The sequence below is a fragment of the Phragmites australis genome, chromosome 24 (genome assembly GCF_958298935.1).
Source record: "Phragmites australis chromosome 24, lpPhrAust1.1, whole genome shotgun sequence".
In the NCBI taxonomy this organism is placed as follows: Eukaryota; Viridiplantae; Streptophyta; class Magnoliopsida; order Poales; family Poaceae; genus Phragmites; species Phragmites australis.
The window spans coordinates 18,126,040-18,147,806 of record NC_084944.1 but is presented as its reverse complement, the minus strand read 5'-3'; the positions used below and the strand labels follow the sequence as shown (position 1 = coordinate 18,147,806).

At 43.4% G+C, this 21,767-nt stretch overlaps 2 protein-coding genes across 2 annotated transcripts; both read left to right on the top strand.

The window, feature by feature from the left end:
- Positions 1-769: 769 nt before the first annotated feature.
- LOC133907851 (disease resistance protein RGA2-like) lies at positions 770-2,656 on the top strand. Its single transcript, XM_062349945.1, has 2 exons — positions 770-1,287; positions 1,393-2,656. Exons 1-2 carry the CDS (start codon positions 1,003-1,005, stop codon positions 2,473-2,475), a joined length of 1,368 nt encoding a protein of 455 aa, XP_062205929.1. The 5' UTR covers positions 770-1,002; the 3' UTR covers positions 2,476-2,656.
- A 17,021-nt stretch (positions 2,657-19,677) lies between these two features.
- On the top strand, positions 19,678-21,563 carry LOC133907845 (disease resistance protein RGA2-like). The gene is made up of 2 exons (XM_062349940.1): positions 19,678-20,194; positions 20,300-21,563. The coding sequence occupies exons 1-2, from the start codon at positions 19,910-19,912 to the stop codon at positions 21,380-21,382; spliced, it is 1,368 nt and encodes a 455-aa protein (XP_062205924.1). The 5' UTR covers positions 19,678-19,909; the 3' UTR covers positions 21,383-21,563.
- The last annotated feature ends 204 nt before the right edge of the window (positions 21,564-21,767 follow it).

Here is a 21,767-nt window from a genome sequence, read left to right as displayed (position 1 = left end):
ATACGTTGGCTCCGTATATGGCCTATTTTGTAGCGACAGGGGCGTTGAGAGATAGTCGCTACAGTATGCGCATACTTGGTGCGGGTGATCAGATTGATCTTTACCCATTTTTAATGGCAGTCTAGACTTTACGGATCGAACATACACCAACCTAGACCTTCTTGGAAGTGTATTCTAGATTATTCAGATTTACTTTCATTCGATTTTTGTTTTTATTTGGCTATGTGTATCCTGGTAATGTACAGGTCGGAAATATACTCTTGTTGGTTGTATAAACTTGAAAAAAATAGTTTGCAAGTGTATTTACCAACATATAGTTTGTCACCCATCCATTTCTTACCAAAGAGATCTATAAGAAATGCTTACCCAAAGAGATCCATAAGAAATGTTGTGCCATGGCGTCTTGAACTAATTGGAGGTTGCATCATTTTTTAGCAGCAAAGATCATATCATGTATAATGTTTGCGCCCCCCCCCCCCCTCCCGCGTACGGGGAAAGAGAGAAAAACTACAACATTTGTAGTCGTTGTTGTAACAGCAGCCTATAGACCCAAGTACCATTCCAGCTGGTAACATGTGTCAAAGCAACAGCTTTCGCTTATAAATAAAATAATTATGTATATGGATCAATTATCGTGTCGTTGTCTATCAACCGGCATGATACTAACTTATCCTAATATGCATTACATCAACCAAGCAACTGTGCGTGAGATGTAAAATCTTCCAGATGTATGCAATATCTTTCTCTCGCTATGCCAAGTAATGCAGTATCTCAGGAATTCAAGAGGAAAAGCTAGCAGATTGGCAATGACTAAGTCTTACCTTTCACTCACTGCCAACCTACTGCGTGTGTGTATATATATTTTGCAAGGGCCAACCTCTAGCTAACTTCAGAACAAGAGTAAGCCACTGGCGTACACACTACACAGTGTCTCCCCTCTACCTACCAGTCCAGACCACAACCAAACATCCAGTGCACGCGGATCGGAAGACATAGTTCCAGATGGAGGCAGCCATATCAGCAATCGCAAGTGAAATATTTAGCCGAATACTCTCCTTGCTGAGCAAGAAGTACAGGGACCATACTGCCATGGATGAGAAGCTGAAACGATTGCAGCAACTCCTATTGAGGATCCATGCTGTTGTCGATGAGGCAGATGGAAGATATATTACTAATCCTACTATGCTAATTCAACTCAAGTTGCTTGTGGAGAGCATGTATCGAGGGTACCATATGGTAGACATCTTCAAGTACAAATCTCTTTGGGAGAAAATCAGACATGAAGAGGTGAGCAGCTTTTCAGGTCGGGCGACTTCTTCTTCAATTCCCTTGAAGCGTTTGCGTACGATTCCTGGTAGCACAAGAGGGTTTTCTGAAAGTTATGATCTGCAGGGTGTACTGCAAAATTTGGAGGCCGCTATTGCTAACATGACTGAGTTTGTTGTGCTCTTGGGAGGATGTGATCCTTGTCGCAGGCCCTACGACACTTACCTCTACACCGACAACTTCATGTTTGGTCGCCATGTTGAGAAGCAGCACATCATCAACATCTTATTGCAAGATCGTGGACGACATGGTGCTCCTATGGTGCTTCCAGTCATTGGTGGTTGCAGGGTTGGTAAGAAAACTTTGGTTAGCCATGTGTGCAAGAATGATCGTATCCAATCCCACTTCTCTTTGATACTATTCATTAATGGAGATAGCATATGGAGAATAATGGATCATGAGAAGTTCCGTAACGGGAGGACTTTAGTTGTTATTGAATTTTTTACAGATGTGGATGATGATGATTGGGTAAAGTTCTATTCAAATGTAACACGTTTGGCAGCTGAAGGTAGCAAAGTGATAATCATAAGTAGAATTCAAAATCTTGCAAGGTTTGGAACCGTAAAGGCAGTTTTCCTAAATAGTTTGTCCCGTGAGGAGTACAGTTACCTCTTCAAAATGTTAGCTTTTGGAAGCATAGATGAAAACAATCATCCCCGCTTAGCATCAATAGCAAATGAGCTAGCAGTAGTACTGGGAGGGTCACTCATAACTGCGAATGTCATTGCTGATTTGCTGCGAAGGAAATATGATGCTCAGTTCTGGCTTCGCATACTGCAGCGGTTCAAGGTGATGGTGGATAATAACTTATTAATGTACGGCGAACATCCGAAAGATATCCTCGAGAATGAGCGCCCAATAGACATCACCTCATTTATCTCTTCGTATCACTCTGCTCTTCGTCTGATGCCCCCTCGAATTGAAAAGGATGAATCCTCAGAAAGGAAGTTAGCTCATATCGCCTTTGGAGACCTGATAACTGGATGTATTGCTGTACCCAATGATCGGTTTGTCTTAGTTACGTGGGAGTCACGGATACCTCCATATACAAAGCTTGTTGCTGACGTTGAATGTGCAGAGGAGACGCATGAATGTTCTACCTCCACGAGGAAGCGTCGATCCAGCGTTCGATTTCCACAAGGGAACTAACTTCTTCATTGCTTCTACCTGTCGCTTATGGATTTATGTACGTTTGTTTTTCTTGGAGAAGCACATGAACACTAGTTGAAATTCTAATGTTTGTAATCAAACATTTCTATATCCAGTGCTTTCCAAATGCTATGTATGTATTGCTGATGTGTGAACAAGTAGTAATTTTGCTTCAAATTAACACCTGCACTTGCAGAATCTTTCAGTCGGTGAAGCCATACTGCATATTAGTGGGTAATTCGCAAGGCAAGGACAGTAATAATGTTGTTTTTTCTACGATTAAGTAAGATGAAAAGTTTGGTGCTTGAGTCTTTTCTTTTCTTTTCTTTCAACGTAGTTTCTTGATGAGTTAACACATGTATCTAATTAAAGTTCAAATAAAATGTGCCGTAATAGATTGTTTTTTTATCGAATAAGCAGGAGAGCTGCGTATCTTTATATTAAAAAGAGATAAAAAAAAGAGTATTACACCAAAAAAATGAGATTACACAAGAAGAGTTCAACTAGACGATCCTAGCACCGGCGGTAATTAGAAAACCAAGCCAAAACCACGCAGCCCCTCCTTGAGTATGGATAGTTTCTTAGCCCCGGCGTCACACTAGTGATCGACGTCCTCCGAGATGATGGCCTCTAGGTAGTCAGAAGGGATGCGGTGATTGTTGAAGATGATATCACTGTGTGACAGCCAAATTCTCCAGCAGCTGAGAAGAATTAAAGAGTCCAGCCCTTTGCGGTAAACTTTGGCCACAACCCCCCAGAGGTGAAGCCACTAATCTAGGACAGAAGTCTCCGCCTCAGAAGTGTGAACTCCCATAACACACCACCATATCTCTCTCGCCATGGTGCAGTGCAGGAGCAGATGATCTGTGGTTTTTGGTAGTTGCAAACAGTGTGTGCTGGAGTCATCAGGTTGGAGTCTGTACTGTCGCCTTCGTGCCGCCGTCCATAGCCGATCATGAAGCCCCAGCCAACCGAAGAATTTTACCTTCGACGGTGATCTCCACACCAGCCTGGCTCCCCCAAAACAAACAAAGCCCTGAAACATGAGGTGGTATGCCGATCACTTGGTCTTCTTCAACTGCGCCCGCGTCACGCGTCACTCTTCAACTGTGCCCGCGTCAGGCGTCGTTCTTTGCTCACTAAAGAAGAATGCTTGCAATGATAAGCATGAATGAAGTGAAACAATTTATGCTACAATATGCATAACAATATGCTAAAAGTGTAAGACATCCGGAGAAATAACAAACTTCGTGATCTAACAACATCAGAAAAGTATAGGAGGCCGGAGACTCCAGGCAATTCTCCGGACTATCCAAGTTACAGAGTCTCTGGATAATTATCTCGACTCTCCAAACTGCAGAGTCTCCAGATAATTCCCTAGACTCTCTGTGATTCTGCAGAGAACGTGTTGTTCCGGAGTCTCCGGGCTTTTCTCCGGACTCTGCAGATTTCTGCGGAGAATGTGTTCATGCTGTTTCATCGATCGATGTGACTTGCATGTTAAATCTATACTACATAGACATACATATACACTATATAAAATGTTCTAGATTTAAATTACACCATAAACCCTAATGATTTTCAAGTACAAAATAAGGGAGGTTTTCCCTGCGAAGTCTAGACTACCCATAATTTTATCTGAAGTATCTGAATTTCTGTAGAGAGCAAATTGAGGAAAATTTTTGATCAATTTGATTTACGAGCCTTCCAAATCAAAGGAAAACTTTATTTTGAAAAAGCACCAAACATGAAATAAACATCTGCTAGTACTTCAGTACTCGCGTGCATCAGGTTTCTGAATTCTCTGACGAGTTGCGTTTGTTTGACCAAACAAGCAAAAGCAATGGTGGTGTACTGTAGCACTCACCTAGAGATGTCACTGTGCCATAATTAATAGTACGGAGATTTTGGGGGGGGGGGGGTAGTCCGCAGTCTTGGCATGACGCTTCACCTTTCTGCTGTAGCACTACAGCTGACCATTCGGTGCTTGTTTTGATGCTTTTTTTTTAAGCACCGGATCCTTTCTTTTCGGGGTTTTTATTGGAGGCCTTTTAACAGGGGTGCGAACACCGGGGATTGAACCCACGACAGCTGATGAAGACTCCCGTGCCTTACCATTGAGCTAAGAACCTGTTCGCAGTTTTGATGCTTTCTGATGAGAAAAAAGGTCATGTTTGAAACTGAGTAGGTCCTGTTTGAAACCGCAAAATAGACCATGAAGCTTCATTGCATATTTGTATGGATGAAGTGAAGCTAGGAGAGCAATCGATCAGCATGTGTGCAGGGCAGAAACTGCATACGGTCTGTTTGTGGTTGGACTAGTTGGCATAATTTGTAGCCCCACAAATTTCACTGATCAAGAGGTTAGATGTCTGCCTCAATGGAATTGATGGTACGTAATGTGTAGACCCTCTCTCCTCCGTTCCACTTCCTTTCCAATTATGTGTACATTTTTGTCTCACAAATCTCATACACGTCATAATCTCATTTCAAACTAAACGATAATGTAGCAGTTAATTTTTTATCGATACGAGTGACCAAACAATTCGTCAGAGAATAGTGGCATGTAACAATGTTAAATTTAATTATGCAACCATCAGTTTTCTTTAGAAAGTGTAAAATCATTTGTACATAAATTTTGAGCTTTATGTCCATTTGAAACACAACAATTGTATAGGAAACAATTGAATTCTAGAAAAGCCGTACTGCGTTATTTCCATATAATACTTTCGGCAGTTTGCAAGTTTTGTAACTGAAGCGCCAAGACAGGTTCCTTCCTGTCAGGACAATGTATAAAACCTAACTACCAGAAACAGAAGTACTTCTGAGATTTCTGAAACTATCTGGACACACAAGACAAGCCAATTCTTGTGTCGTTGTATCTGAAGCAGCAATGCTTTTGATTTCTGAAGAGATGAATTGTGAAGCTGCCACTAGTACACAACACTACAACATAGGCAGGTGGAAACATCTTTCGCAGGTGTTTAGCGCATCCACCTAAGAATGAAGGCCTATAGAAATGAACGATTTCCACAAGCACAAAATTAACCGCATGTGGAAACAACCGCCTGTGGAATTTCCACAGGCGATTGACTTAAGAAACCGCATGCGGAAGCCTGTGGAAATGCGGTTCGTTAAGTCAACCGTTTCTGAAAATGGATTTCCACAGGCGGTTCCTTAAGCCAACCGCCTATGGTATATATTTTTTTCAAAAAATAATTAGAATATATTTTATTCCCTCCAGATTTTACACAGTTTTAATAACATCACAGATATCAATAGCATCACATGGTATCACAGATTTCACATATTTCAATATTTAACACAAGTACAATAATATTCACAACATCACAAGCCTATATTGCTAAAAGTCTTTCTTCTCCCACTCACAAAGCCTAGAATGGCTAGCTAATTCGCCTCCGTAATGAAAGAATCTTCCGTTCTTGTGGATGACTTCGTGCATAATAAACCGGCGCATGTCACGTTGGACGTTTTGGATATGTTTGTCTGTGAGAGATTGATCGGTTTTATTTTGGACCATCCGTGCCTGGATTGAAAACACAACTAAAAGAGTTAAAACACTACTGATAACGAAAACATAACCAAATAAGAATGTGTATGCGCAATGATGACTTACGTCCTCAGGGTTCATTGTGTACCTCCCATTTACCCTAAAAAACTCACAAATATAATATCCACAAAGAATGCTATTGAAATCTTGCTTGTGGCACTTCAAATAAAAACGTAACGTATTTGTTAATTCAATAAAACTCTTCATCATAAATAGCGAGATGCAAGCACTAGAAGTGTGTTATTACCGGAAAGTGTGTACGGACCGCCATCGCATCTGGCTTGACCGTATCATGTATCCCACCTTTCGTTACGTACCACTTGTAGGCCCTATTCAAATGCCAATAATTAATTATCAATTCATAAATGATTTATAAGAATTTTATGTATGGAGATTTTTTTTTACCTTTGTATAACGTCAATGAAATCTTGGTAGAATTTTTGTTGGAAATCGGCTGAGTCAAGAACCACAAGTCTGCTCGACTTCGGCATCAGCATTATACAAATATAGTGGTCGCTACATGAATACTTATGTTAGATTCTTGATCGATCAACTAAGTTGAATACTTATGTTAGGTTCATGATGTATCACACTTACTTAAAGTTGTAGGAAGCCAAGATGCAGTCCTTGTCCTGCATTTCTAGCATAGCCCTTCCTATGTAGGCTGACATTTTGAGCCTTTTTGATTTGGTCAAGTCTTTTAGGACCCTTGCTTTATCCTTTTTACTCTTCCCCTTAATCTGGGGGTCATCAGTCCTCAAGTTTATGACCATGTTGGGCTGAGAAATTTGTTGTGGATTAATGAATCCGACGGGCCTCTTCAACTTTTCCGCATCGTTAAATTGCATCCTACAAAATAAGTCACTAGTCATTAGCTTCTATAGCATACATTGGTAGATATATGAACGTAGGGGTAGATTGTAGGCACTTACAGGCACCATACGCTTACGAGAATGATGTCGAGTTTTTCGCGGCGGAACAAAGTGCGCATGTCCTTAAAATCCAACATGAGATAGGAGTCTCCGCTTAGATAAACGTTAGCAGGGACAAAAGCAGTGATTACGGTGAACCCCGCGTGACATGCCCTCATGTACCATTCGTGGAATTTCCTCATCTCCCATGGACCTTCTTGGAGTTGAAACGATGGCAGAAATGGCTTGCCATGCTCATATTTCTCCGAAATATCCGGTGTAGACAAGAAATCCATCTGAGGGGTACTTAATGTTTTGCCGGTCTCTTTTGCAAGATCGACCTTCGCTGGAGATTCCTGAGCGGATGATGCCTTTTCTTTTGAGGACAGAAGCTACCTCTTCACCGGATCAGGTAGAGTCTTCTCGTATAGGGTAATCATTTTAGGGACTCTCCGATGCTCAGGTGATGGATGTGCCGGAGGCGCAAATGCTGGAGGCGGAGATGCCAGAGTCGAAGACACTGGAGGCAGAGGTGCCGGAGTTGTAGACGGTGAAGCACGATGCAAAGTTGCATGAGGCAGAGCTACCGAGCGCGAGGGCGATGGTGCATGAGGCGGAGAGGCTTGGCTCTGGGGCTGAGGTGCCTGAAGCAGAGAGACTTGGCTCTGAGGCTGAGGTGCCTGAGGCGGAGAAGGTTGGCTCTGGGGTGGAGGTGCCTGAGGTAGAGATGCTATGCGCTGGGACAGCCATGACGCTAGCGATTGTGACTTCTGATGGCTGAAGATGATATCCCGTCTGGGCCACATAATGAAGTTGCCAACAGCCTCATCGAGAATCTCGATACCCTCAGGTGTGCTGATGTCAAGCTTGTACTTCATGAAAACCGGCTGCACCGAGTCGACTTGTACCTTGGCGTAACCAGCCGGAATATCTTGACTATGAAACACATGGCCTGGAATGGCCTGGCCAGTGGCAGTCTCGATAGTGAAGTCTCCCTTGCTGACCGGAACATGTAGAATGCAAGGGGTATGCTCTGTGATATCATCCAAAGGATATCTCTGTCTATCGACATGCGTGGACCCGGCGCTGCTCCGAAAGCCTGGGCTGGTTGGTTGCTCTATCAGCATTAATGCCGCCCTTTCCTTTTTCTTTTCATTCCACATCTTCATGAATTGGACCTTAACCTGTTCTTGTATCTGTTCCTCTAGGGTCTTCTTATATCTATTATGGGTCTTGTACTGGCCCGCGGCGTCTGTGAATCCATGCTTCCAGCCCACTTTTGATCCGATGCCTCGAGTGCGACCCAGGTGTTCCTTGTTCCCCAGGGCATTGGTAAGTAGGTCATTCTCCCTGTCATGCTCTAGAGACCCTTCATTAGCAATCCCTTGGATGGTCTGGGTCACTTCCATGGTCTCGGGGCTGTTAAAGACTAAGTCCCCATACTCGGTTCGTTGTGACCGAGTGTGGACCCACTTCCTGCTTCGCTCATCATAATTTTCGAAAGGGTTGGGTTTTCCAGCCCGGGCAGCCTCTTCTTCTTGCCTCCTCCAATCAGGAATTTGGGGGCGTACCCAAACGAGCCCAAGTGATGGTGGTGCTTGTTCTTCTTCGCAAGGTGCTTGAATGATTCACCCAGTTTGATGGCCTCAGGTGTGGTCTTCTGCCTAACAAACTCTGCCCATTGGTCTGGCATAATATTTCCGTATTTATTAAAGGGTACCAGGTTCTTCTTCACGAATTCGTTATTCAGCTCACTCTTCCAGCCCCGGAAGCTCTTTCCCATAGTTTTCAATGCATTCTGTTTGGCTGCTTCCTCTATTCCCGAGGGGAATCGGATGGTTCTCTGCATTGTTGCCCACAGGAACTCCTTCGTCTCATCCGGCAGCAACCGCCAATCAGTTATAATGATTGGGACATACTCCTTGACAAGAAATCCGCAACTGTTGCGAAATTTGGCGTAAGCCTCGCGAGGTGCAACAGGCTCCCCTTCAACACCGACCTGTGTTATTGTGTAAATGTCGGACGGCAACTTATTTCTGCGATGCTCGCCCCTTCTTCATTTCAGCATAAGCCCAGAGGGACCCGAAGTTTCGGGCACAGAGGTAGCGGTGGGTTGTGGCCCAGAATATTGTGGCGCAGATGATCTACGCGAAGATCTTTGCACCCTCACCCTCTAGAGAAAAAAAAGAGAGTTGACACAAACAAAAGATATTCCTCCATTTAAGAAGTATAAAATGCATTGACTTAACTAAATACCTCTTCGGTGGGATCATAGTCGTTGTCACTTTCCCGACGTTGGAACTCCCAATCGCACGGAACAGGGCTTGGGCTGTGATACAAGCCTGAGCTTTCGCTGCTATTGGAGGATGGCTGGTGCGGGCTTAGGCTCCTATCCAACCTCCTGCTTGCATCCACCCCATCTTGTGCCGGGGTGTCCTCTATTGGGAGTGGCCTCTGTGACGGGGCATCCTCTATTGGGAGCGGCCTACTTGCTTCTGGTTTCTTAGGCTCCATGATACTTACTTGACAACTAGATTATTGTTACATAGAAATATGCAATAATATTATTTTAGAGGAAAGAAAAGGAATCAATGTATGTGTAAAGGAACAAGTTATGAACACACCAGAATAAGAATCATCAATTTTATAGTTAAATTGCTCAAGTTCAAGAATTCAATTCCATGCTCCTGTGATTTATTACCTTGGGTACTTAGACCTTGGGTGGTTTTTGGTAATCAGATTTGCCTGATGTGACTGCCTGCTTAGTTCACTCGACTAATGCCATACTGGGCTAAAAAAGTCACTTTTTTAGTGTCCTGTTATTACGCTTAGTTAAATGCTATTCTTTTTAATACATGAAGTGAATTTCGGATGCTTGCAATTGCATCTATCTGCTTCTATCTTATATAAGTGAACTTCATTCAATTTTAAATATTTTGTTGTTCAGGTTGAAATCATTATATAATGAGTCGCTCGAGGATAAGACCATTACAGTATATAGGTGCGATCCTTTAGTTGACCTTTGCCATGGGCCACAAGTCCCAAATACTTCCTTTGTCAAAGCTTTTTCATGTCAAGGTAATCATTTTTTGTTGTGCAATTAACCTCTGTGTTTTTCTTTTGAAATGGAATGTTTTAGATTTGAACTTACAAATAAACTTCCAGGCTTCATCATCATACTGAAGAGGAAAAGTAGACTGTGAGAGCCTGCAGAGACTATATGGAATTTCTTCCCCCTGATTCTAAACGTCTCAAAGTATAGCATATAATGTTTGCTATCAGTTCTTCACTGATCATAAGGACAATCGTAAACTAATTCACAGTATCTAACTCTGGAAAACATGTCATTCATACTGCATAAGTTAACAATAGGTGGTAGTGCACTGAATCATCTTTGTGCTACTGTGGCTAATTTGATTCATGAACAATCATGACGACAAAGGTCACTAGGTTATTTTCTGGAAACCTTAGGTGCTGCCTTGTGCTGTCTTGTACTAACTACCCTAGCATAAGTCATTCTCATAACATATATTAGAAGTATGTTCTTTTCAGTCACAAAAATTAGAAGAGGCAGTGAAGCCAAATATACTTATCCTGCATAAGAGTCCATAAATTTCATAAATTCCCTAATAGAATGGAGTATTCGGAACTTCCTCGATTATGTGAAGTTCATGATAAACGAGGTGCAACAGGCTCAAGTTCAAGGATTCAATTCCACAACCAACTAATAAGCACAGTCCAACATTTCTCTAAACCGAAATTGATGGTTGGTCAAGTATCTGTTCTCTCTTTTCCTTCAAATAAAAAATTGCTTTACAGTAGCAGTTGTCCTTTTATAGAACTAAAACAAAAGGTCAAAATACCTATGTACAATGCAGCATGTTTCGATAACTCAAAACATCGGTATGAACTATGGGATATAGAGAGGATGTGCAATTTTGTTAAACATACATGTGGGTTTGCAATAAGTTTTTAACTGCACAGATCACAAATGTGTTGAAGAGAGAGATTTGGATCTAAAATCAAATGAATTTGCCCTGATATTATGCAGCTGAATAAAGTTCTACGTGCAAGTGCATATAATTCAAAATCCAATTTTATAGTATCAAGAATCTCATGAAGGGAAAAGCCACTGATACATGTGGGACATTTGGCGGTTTGGAGGGATAGGAAATGAGTGTAGTGTACCAACAAATACAAGGAGAAATGACGTCTCTTTTTTCTTTTTCTTGATATTCAACTAATGTTCATCATGGACGACCAAATTACCAAGAAGCGCATCACAGTTATCTTTGCACCCACTAGGCTTTCCAAGGGAAAATTATAAAAACATACCTGCAATTTGCGGCGTGCTCCTCCTCGGCGGGTCGTCGTCAGGGTCCTCCTCGGCAGCGTGCACCTCCTCAGCGGCGTCGGCACGGTCCTCCTCAGCATTGGCGCGGTCCTCCTCGGTGGTGTACAACTCCTCGGCAGCGTCGGCGCGGTCCTCCTCGGCGGCGTGCTCCTCCTCGGCGGGTTGTCGTCGGGGTGGCCCTCCACGTCGGGGGCGGCGGCGTTGTGGGGTGGCCCTCCTCGTTGGGTGTGGCGGACGGAGGGAGAGCACGGGCAGCAGCAGAAAGGGAGAGCGCGGGCGGTGGCGGTTCACTCGGACAGCCTGACGGCGCGGTCGAAACTTCATCAAAGCGCTAGGGTTTTCGGGGCTGCGCGCTTATATAGAAACCATTTCCACAGGAAGTTAACGTAAGAAACCGCCTGTGAAAATGATTTTTCACAGGCGGTTGACCTAATAAACCACCTGTGGAAATTATTTTCACAAGCGGTTTCTTACGTTAACCGCCTATGAAAATGATTTCCACAGGCGGTTTCTTAGGTCAACCGCCTGTGAAATAATTTTTTTCCTTGTTTGGGAAATATTCTTCTATTACATATTAAAGCATCTTAAATTAAAGCATATAATTGCCCTAAATATAAATTAAAGCATATTATTACTCTATACATGCCCTTGATATAAATTAAAGCATAATCTCTCTTACATCATGCATACAAGTCCTCGATACAAATTAAAGCTTATCCTAATTTTATACAAATTTCAGGTTCTGTCACATTGGAAAATAATTTCCCTTGAACTGTTTTGCCTACACCATCAAGGCGCATGTAGGGCATCACAGATTTATCGAGGGTTGCTTCTACAAGTTTGATCTTTTCTGGATCTCCGAAAAGCGGCATGTTGTGGAACTGATTGTATTCTTCCTCATCCTCCACATTCTCAACTCCGACAATTCTTTGTTTCCCGGTAACAACTACATGCTTCTTTTCATTCGCGGGGTCGATTATATAGAAAACCTATGCGACGTGATCAGTGAGTACCCACGGGTCATCTTTGTGCCCTATAAGGCTGAGGTCGACAGTTGTGAGCCCGTAGTTGTCCACCGTCACGCCATTTGTGTGTTTGACCCATTTGCACCGAAAGACGGGGATCTGCAGATTGACTCCATAGTCGAGTTCCCATATTTCATCTATGAATCCATAGTAGGTGACATTTTCCCTTGTTGTGTCATGGGCTTCTATCTGAACGCCGCTGTTTTGGATCATGCTCTTCTTGTCCTTTGCTTTGGTATAAAACGTGTACCTATTAGTGTCATACGCTTGCCATGACGTAACTAAAATTGATGGGCCACAAGCCTACATTTTCACATTTTTTTATCTACAGATTCACCATCCGGAAGGTTTTGGTTCTTGAACCATGTGGTGAAACGACGCTTGTGCTCTTTCAAGATCCAATCATATGAGCGGCTTTGATTTTTTGTGTGGAGCTCATCCAGGTGTTGCTCGACATACGGCGCCACTAACTGAAGCTGCTGCAAGATGGTGAAATGTGCTTCTCCCACTGCTTTGTAATCATGATCGATGAATCTTTTCTTTCCTTTGGTCCCTCTCCCAGACAACCTCCCCTCATGTCGAGATATAGGTACACCAATCGGATTAGATTCTTTTATGTAATCGATGCAACACTCAACGACTTCCTCGGTACTGTAGCCCTCGATCATGAAACCCTCTGGGTGAGCACGATTCCGTACATAGCCCTTGAGAATGCCCATGTACCGCTCAAATGCATACATTTGATGCAAGAATATAGGGCCCAACTCAATCATCTCATTCACAATGTCAACCAAGAGGTGTACCATCATATCGAAAAAGGATGGAGGAAAGCACATCTCAAGTTGGCATAGAGTCTCTACCAAGTAACTATGTAGAGCACCCAGTTTTTCAGCATCGATCACCTTCTGAGCAATTGCGTTGAAGAAGTGACACAACCGTGTGATGACAACCTTTATGTATCTTGGCTTGATACCCCTGATAGCAATAGGGAGCATTTGCATCATCATCACATGACAATCATGAGACTTCATGCTGATTAGCTTCAAATCTTTCATCAAGACTAGGTTCTTAATGTTGGATGAGTAGCCAGTCGAGACTCTCACCCCACGTAAGTACTTGCACAGTGCCTTTTTCTCCTCAAGTGTTAGAGAGTAGCTAGCTGGGGAACATAATGTTTCCCATTTGGTCTGTCTTCAGGGTGTAGCTCTGGCCTAATTTCGGACTAGTATCCTCCTCAACCGTGTTATCAAAATATTTCTTCATCTTGTGGTATCTGTGAGTTCTGAGTAAGAACCGTCGTTGTCGTGTGTACACTACCTTTTGTGAGTACGGAATAAGTTGGTTCTAAATGAGGAGAAATTGAAGCCGAAACTGCGCGACACAATGGAGGGAGGCTCCAGCTCTGAGGTCTGGTACCTGAACAATGGGGCTAGTAATCACATGACCGGTGATAAAGAGAAGTTCAGAGAGCTGGACGAAGGTGTCACTGGTAAGGTGAAGTTCGGGGATGGCTCCATGGTACAGATCATGGGCTTAGGGTCTGTCATGTTCAGCTCAAGAATGGTGACCAGTGGCTATTGCAGGAGGTCTACTACATTCCAAGACTGTGCAGCAACATCATCAGCCTAGGACTACTTACAAAAGTTGGACACAAGGTGATCATGAATGCTGAACATCTACGTGTGTAGGATAATAGTCCTGCACGGTTATTGATGAAAGTGAGGCGAACTCCAAATTGCCTCTACAAGATCGAGCTGCATCAAGCGACACCGGTGTGTCTCTTAACCATCCTTCAAGACCTGGTGTGGCTCTGGCATGCGAGACTCGGACATGTCAACTTCATTGCTATGAAGCTGCTCGTCGACAAGGGGATGGTGGCAGGAGTGCCGCCAATCACACACCCGAATGAGTTATGTCACGGGTGTTTGCTGGCAAAGCAGGCGAGGCAGCCATTCCTGGCAGCGGCAAATTTTAGGGCGGAGAAGCCACTAGAGCTACTACATGCTGACCTTTGCGAGCTGATTACACTTTCGACTCTCGTCGGTAACAATTACTTCATGTTAATTGTTAATGATTACTCACGGTGGATGTGGGTGTTCGTGATCAAGTCGAAGGACCAAGCTTGCTCCGTGTTCAGAAAGTTCAAGTCGCAAGTCGAGAACACAAGCGGGAAACGCATCAAGACATTGAGGATTGATCGCAGCGGGGAATTCCTCTCTGCTGAGTTCACCCGGTTATGCGAGGAGGCCAGGATCAAACAACACCTCACCGCGCCATACACGCCACAATAAAACAGCGTGGTGGAGCAGAGGAATAGGACCGTGATGGTGATGACGAGGTTCCTCCTCAAGAGCATGAACGTTGCTGGAAGGTTTTGGGGAGAGGCGGTGCGGCACGCGGTGTATCTGCTGAACTGCTTGCCGACGAAGCGCTAGACGAACGCACCCCGTTCGAGGCTTGGAACAGAAGGAAGCCACATTTGGCGCACCTTCGTGTGTTCGGCCGCACTGCACATGCGAAGGTGACAATGCCACTTTTGAAGAAGCTCAACGACCGAAGCTAGCCGATGGTTTATCTTGGCGTCGAGGAAGGCTGCAAGGCACATCGTCTCTTTGATCCAAGGCGCCGGAAATTCATGTAAGTCGTGATGTTAAATTCAATGAAAGCATGGAGTGGAGCTGGTGTACAAGTACAGGCGGAAGGGAGCCATCTGATTTTGATGTCAAGGAGGCGATTAGCACTGAGCCGGTGGTGGGCGGCTCTATGCTACTCACGGGTGGTCCGACAAGTCTGCCTGTACCCACGGCACATGGTGATCTAGCTCCTTCATCGACTCCGCTGGCCGACGAGGTGACGCCGGAAGGGCTAGCAACCAGGACACGCGCTGCGGCACGCACGACAGTCGCCTCTCCAACAACCCCCACCAATCTAGTGGTGCTGTCGGCACCTGAATTGCCGGTGGATGATAGGGCCACACCACTATCGAGCGGGAGTAGCAGCACAGATGAAGGGCCTGTTCGATACAGGCACATTGACAACATCATGAGAGATGCTCCAAGGGTGGATCTCGATGAAGACTTGGAAGCAGAGGTCATGCTCGTGGAGACAAATGAGCCATCCTCCTATCGTGAGGCTGCTGGACAGCAGGTCTGGGAGGATGCCATGGCCATGGAGATCGAGTCCATAGAGAAGAATAACACATGGACTCTCACAACGTTGTCAGCTGGTCATAAGGCGATTAGACTCATATGGGTTTACAAATTGAAGAAGAACACAGAAGGAGATGTGATCAAGCACAAGGCAAGGTTGGTCACAAAAGGTTATGTGCAGCGGCAAGGAATCGATTTCGAAGAAGTGTTTGCGCCGGTGGCTAGGCTGGACACCGTACGCGTCATCCTTACTGTTGCAGCCAACCAAGGTTGGCAGGTTCATCATCTTGATGTTAATTCGGCATTCTTAAATGGTGAACTCGAAGAATAAGTATATGTGGCCCAATCGGAGGGTTTTGTAGTAGAGAACAAAGACCATCTTGTGCTCAAACTCAGCAAGGCACTGTATGAGCTCTGGCAAGCGCCACGGGCCTGGAATATCCGGATTGGTAGAAGCTTAAAGCAACTTGGATTTGTAAAGTGTGCTCAAGATCACGCCATATACACAAGAGGAACAGGCTGACATGGAGTTATTGTTGGAGTATATGTCGATGATCTCATTGTGACAGGAGAAAGTCCAGAGGAGATCATGGGATTCAAGTAGCAGATGATGAGTGAGTTCAAGATGACCAATCTCAGATTGCTCAATTACTATCTCGGGATTGAGGAAACGCAAGAAGATGGGTGAATTACAATCAAGCAAACAGCGTATGCGAAGAAAGTTCTTGGTCAATTCGGTATGCTAGATTGCAATCCCACAAAATTCCCCATGGAACAAAGGGCGCAGCTGCAGAAGGATCCAGATCAACAACTGGTTGATGCAACTCGTAACATCGCATCATCAGTTGCCTAAGATATTTACTCCATACAAGACCTGATCTTTCTTTTGTTGTCATGGTGGCAAGCAGATTCATGGAGATGCCCACGGTGATGCATTACAAGGCACCGTGCATTATGGTATTGTGTATACTAGAGGAGGAGAAACAGAGGTGATCACCGGCTATACATATAGTGATCTGGCTGGTGACATGGATGACAGAAAGAGTGTGGAGGTATGACTTTCTATATTAATGATAGCCTGGTGTCATGGAACTCGCAGAAGCAGAAAACGGTTGCTTTATCTTCCTACGAAGCTGAGTTTATGGCGGTAACGGCGGCGGCATGCCAAGCACTGTGGCTTAGAAGTGTGTTGGGGGAGCTGACAGAAGAAGAACCTAAAGCAGTCAAATTATTTGTTGATAACAAATCAGCGATTGCTTTGATGAAGAATCTAGTGTTTCATGGCCGTAGTAAACACATTGACACCAAGTTTCATTTCATCCGTGAGTGCGTTGAAGAAGGTCAGATTGAGGTAGATTTCATCTGCATGAAGGAGCAGCGAGCTGACGCTCTAACGAAGGCATTGTCGGTGGTGAAGCTGGCGGTCATGCGACATCTTTTAGGAGTTCATGATCTTGACCCATGACAAGATTAACGGGGAGTATGTTGGACTTAATTCTTGTCGTAGACCTCGGGGACTCGATTGAAGTCTAGAGTCCTAGTCGTAACTTGCAAGGTTTGATCATGCGGTATGCACGGGAGTAGTTAGAGTTTGAGTCGGAGTTGTATCGTGGGACGGTATGATTCGAGTTAGGATTCGGAGTTAGCAGGTCGCTATAAATATGAGTTGTAATCTCTATTTTTTTAAGCAAGACACAGAGTCGTGCAAGTCATATGTTAAATAGAGTCTAAAATTTCCTCTAGATAGTTTTTGCCTTGTTTTATTATTCTCGTTGAGTTCTACTGTTTGACGTTATATTTGCTTCTCGTCGAGATACGCGAGTTCAGTCTCGCCGAGTAATACACGACTCAGGAGTTGCTGGACGTTACTAGTCGATCGGCGTGATCGAGAACAACACGTGTACGGTGGATAGCCATACTAGTCGTGGTCGAGCATGTATGACTGGTCACTTAGACTGGTCGCTTAGGTGGTCGAGAAGTCTTAGGTGGTCGAGAAGTCTGGTCGCTTATGTTGTCGCGAATCCGAAGTGATCGCGCTCGTGATCCAGTGGTCGGACTCAACACTATGGACATCATCAGAAAATCACTTGGTAAACTGAAATGTTCTCACCTGGCGACCCGGTAGTGTGGACGATGATGTCCATGGTCTCCTCGCTGTGAGGCAGGTCGATGACCAGAGGGGTCAGCCGCCCGTAGACGCCGGGCCGGACGCACACCATTATGCCGAGGAACTGCTACATTAAAATATGACAAGGACCTTTACAGCAAGACAGCAACATTGTCTTGTGGAATGTCAATGAGAATCAATAAGGAAAACGAAGTCTATTGACTTCCTTGACAAAAATACTTTAGTGCCAAGTGCAGATAATCATTGTCATTTCTATCGCAAATACGGAATACACAATTAAAATTTGCATTATTCAGGATGGATGTTTAAAATCAATGGGCTACAATGAACTGTATAATCTTCGGCATTTCCTTCTCGGTTATGATGGGAACTGATGCTTCTCTGCAGCACAATTTGCAGAAATAACAGAACAATCCGTGATTCCAGGGACCAGCCTCAACTTCTTAGGCGGCATCATAAATCCTGTTGTTATATCTTCGAATATCATTGCAGCTAATCCACGTTTCAAAGCACCCTTCTCAGTTGTCAGTAGCTCAAAGCCGTAACAAAGTAGCAGACGGGGAAGATGAAGAGAACCTGGTTGCATTGATTCTAGTGCTACCTTTCCCAACAAGAGTTTTTGGATGTATGTTCACCTTTCTCGACAAGAGTTTGCATTTGAGGCAAATTTGCTGGCGATGAAAGTATGTGCACCAATATTTACAGGTAACAAAGCCATATATGTGAATATAATCCATGACTTAAATCAATGCCTGCTTCGGTAGTTGAGTTGGTTTCATAACACGGAAGGTCAATCAGATATGGTGTAGTGCCATGAGACATCCCTTAAACCGTTTCAACATCGACATTAATGTAAATGACAAATACAAATAGGTGACTGCTTGATGCAGTACCAAATAGTTAATAGCCCTAAGTAAAGGTCTTCGTCAAGCCCCAACTAATGGTCAATATTTCCCAAGACAAAAATAAACTAATTGTCATGCTTTCCATTTCACTAGGTGAACATAGGTCATTTATCTAGAATGTCAGCCTTAATACTCAACTTGAATATGTTTGTAATGATCAGATTTAGTAGTACAAATATCTTGGTTCCAAATCTTTATCTCAAGTCATGTGGAAATCAGGTAATTTTCATTTTTGGGCTGGACTGATGAAGGTCTAACATATTTTTTTTCGTTTTGTCTCCTTCATCGTTAAGCATGTTTCCCAAATCAAATTCTGGTAGGATCAATGATTGGAAAATACACCACTCAGAGAGACTAATATCCTCGCCTAAATAATATCTCGCGAAACAAGCAGGAGGACACCGTAGCCACCTAACATATTGTTCCGGAGAAGATAGCTTGGAATGAGATGCTATAACGCTTGGCCAATATTGCCTTAACTCACGGGTGTGACGAATTCCTGTGGATCCTTTTCCAATCTGGAATTTTCTGTGTTAACTCCTTATACGATGCTCTAATGCATACCGATACACCAAAAATGAATAGACAACTGTGAAAATTAAAGGTACCTCTTAAAATTAAGATCTTTCTATGGTGCTATGTAAAAGAGTTCTCTTAACTAAGGATAATATATCTAAAAGACATTGGAAAGGTAGCTAAAAGTATTGCTTTTGTCATAAGGATGAGATGATTAAATACTTTTTTACCGCTATTTTACCCAATCAACGTGGTTTATAGTCCAAGTGGCTTCCAAAACTTTACCCACCACATAGCACGCCCAATATATTTGGTAATTGGCTACGTGGCCTAAGTAAAAAAATAAAAGCCGATATAATTGTGGCTCTACTACCTTTTGTTGATCTATATGATTATGTAGAAATAAAATTATATTTAACAAAAAATAAATTATTTCTCCTTTGCAAGTTATCCACGTTTGTATATGTTGGCTCCATATATAGTCTATTTTGTAGCGACAGGGGCGTTGAGAGATAGTCGCTACAGTATGCGCATACTAACTTATCCTAATATGCATTACATCAACCAAGCAACTGTGCGTGAGATGTAAAATCTTCCAGATGTATGCAATATCTTTCTCTCGCTATGCCAAGTAATGCAGTATCTCAGGAATTCAAGAGGAAAAGCTAGCAGATTGGCAATGACTAAGTCTTACCTTTCACTCACTGCCAACCTACTGCGTGTGTGTATATATATTTTGCAAGGGCCAACCTCTAGCTAACTTCAGAACAAGAGTAAGCCACTGGCGTACACACTACACAGTGTCTCCCCTCTACCTACCAGTCCAGACCACAACCAAACATCCAGTGCACGCGGATCGGAAGACATAGTTCCAGATGGAGGCAGCCATATCAGCAATCGCAAGTGAAATATTTAGCCGAATACTCTCCTTGCTGAGCAAGAAGTACAGGGACCATACTGCCATGGATGAGAAGCTGAAACGATTGCAGCAACTCCTATTGAGGATCCATGCTGTTGTCGATGAGGCAGATGGAAGATATATTACTAATCCTACTATGCTAATTCAACTCAAGTTGCTTGTGGAGAGCATGTATCGAGGGTACCATATGGTAGACATCTTCAAGTACAAATCTCTTTGGGAGAAAATCAGACATGAAGAGGTGAGCAGCTTTTCAGGTCGGGCGACTTCTTCTTCAATTCCCTTGAAGCGTTTGCGTACGATTCCTGGTAGCACAAGAGGGTTTTCTGAAAGTTATGATCTGCAGGGTGTACTGCAAAATTTGGAGGCCGCTATTGCTAACATGACTGAGTTTGTTGTGCTCTTGGGAGGATGTGATCCTTGTCGCAGGCCCTACGACACTTACCTCTACACCGACAACTTCATGTTTGGTCGCCATGTTGAGAAGCAGCACATCATCAACATCTTATTGCAAGATCGTGGACGACATGGTGCTCCTATGGTGCTTCCAGTCATTGGTGGTTGCAGGGTTGGTAAGAAAACTTTGGTTAGCCATGTGTGCAAGAATGATCGTATCCAATCCCACTTCTCTTTGATACTATTCATTAATGGAGATAGCATATGGAGAATAATGGATCATGAGAAGTTCCGTAACGGGAGGACTTTAGTTGTTATTGAATTTTTTACAGATGTGGATGATGATGATTGGGTAAAGTTCTATTCAAATGTAACACGTTTGGCAGCTGAAGGTAGCAAAGTGATAATCATAAGTAGAATTCAAAATCTTGCAAGGTTTGGAACCGTAAAGGCAGTTTTCCTAAATAGTTTGTCCCGTGAGGAGTACAGTTACCTCTTCAAAATGTTAGCTTTTGGAAGCATAGATGAAAACAATCATCCCCGCTTAGCATCAATAGCAAATGAGCTAGCAGTAGTACTGGGAGGGTCACTCATAACTGCGAATGTCATTGCTGATTTGCTGCGAAGGAAATATGATGCTCAGTTCTGGCTTCGCATACTGCAGCGGTTCAAGGTGATGGTGGATAATAACTTATTAATGTACGGCGAACATCCGAAAGATATCCTCGAGAATGAGCGCCCAATAGACATCACCTCATTTATCTCTTCGTATCACTCTGCTCTTCGTCTGATGCCCCCTCGAATTGAAAAGGATGAATCCTCAGAAAGGAAGTTAGCTCATATCGCCTTTGGAGACCTGATAACTGGATGTATTGCTGTACCCAATGATCGGTTTGTCTTAGTTACGTGGGAGTCACGGATACCTCCATATACAAAGCTTGTTGCTGACGTTGAATGTGCAGAGGAGACGCATGAATGTTCTACCTCCACGAGGAAGCGTCGATCCAGCGTTCGATTTCCACAAGGGAACTAACTTCTTCATTGCTTCTACCTGTCGCTTATGGATTTATGTACGTTTGTTTTTCTTGGAGAAGCACATGAACACTAGTTGAAATTCTAATGTTTGTAATCAAACATTTCTATATCCAGTGCTTTCCAAATGCTATGTATGTATTGCTGATGTGTGAACAAGTAGTAATTTTGCTTCAAATTAACACCTGCACTTGCAGAATCTTTCAGTCGGTGAAGCCATACTGCATATTAGTGGGTAATTCGCAAGGCAAGGACAGTAATAATGTTGTTTTTTCTACGATTAAGTAAGATGAAAAGTTTGGTGCTTGAGTCTTTTCTTTTCTTTTCTTTCAACGTAGTTTCTTGATGAGTTAACACATGTATCTAATTAAAGTTCAAATAAAATG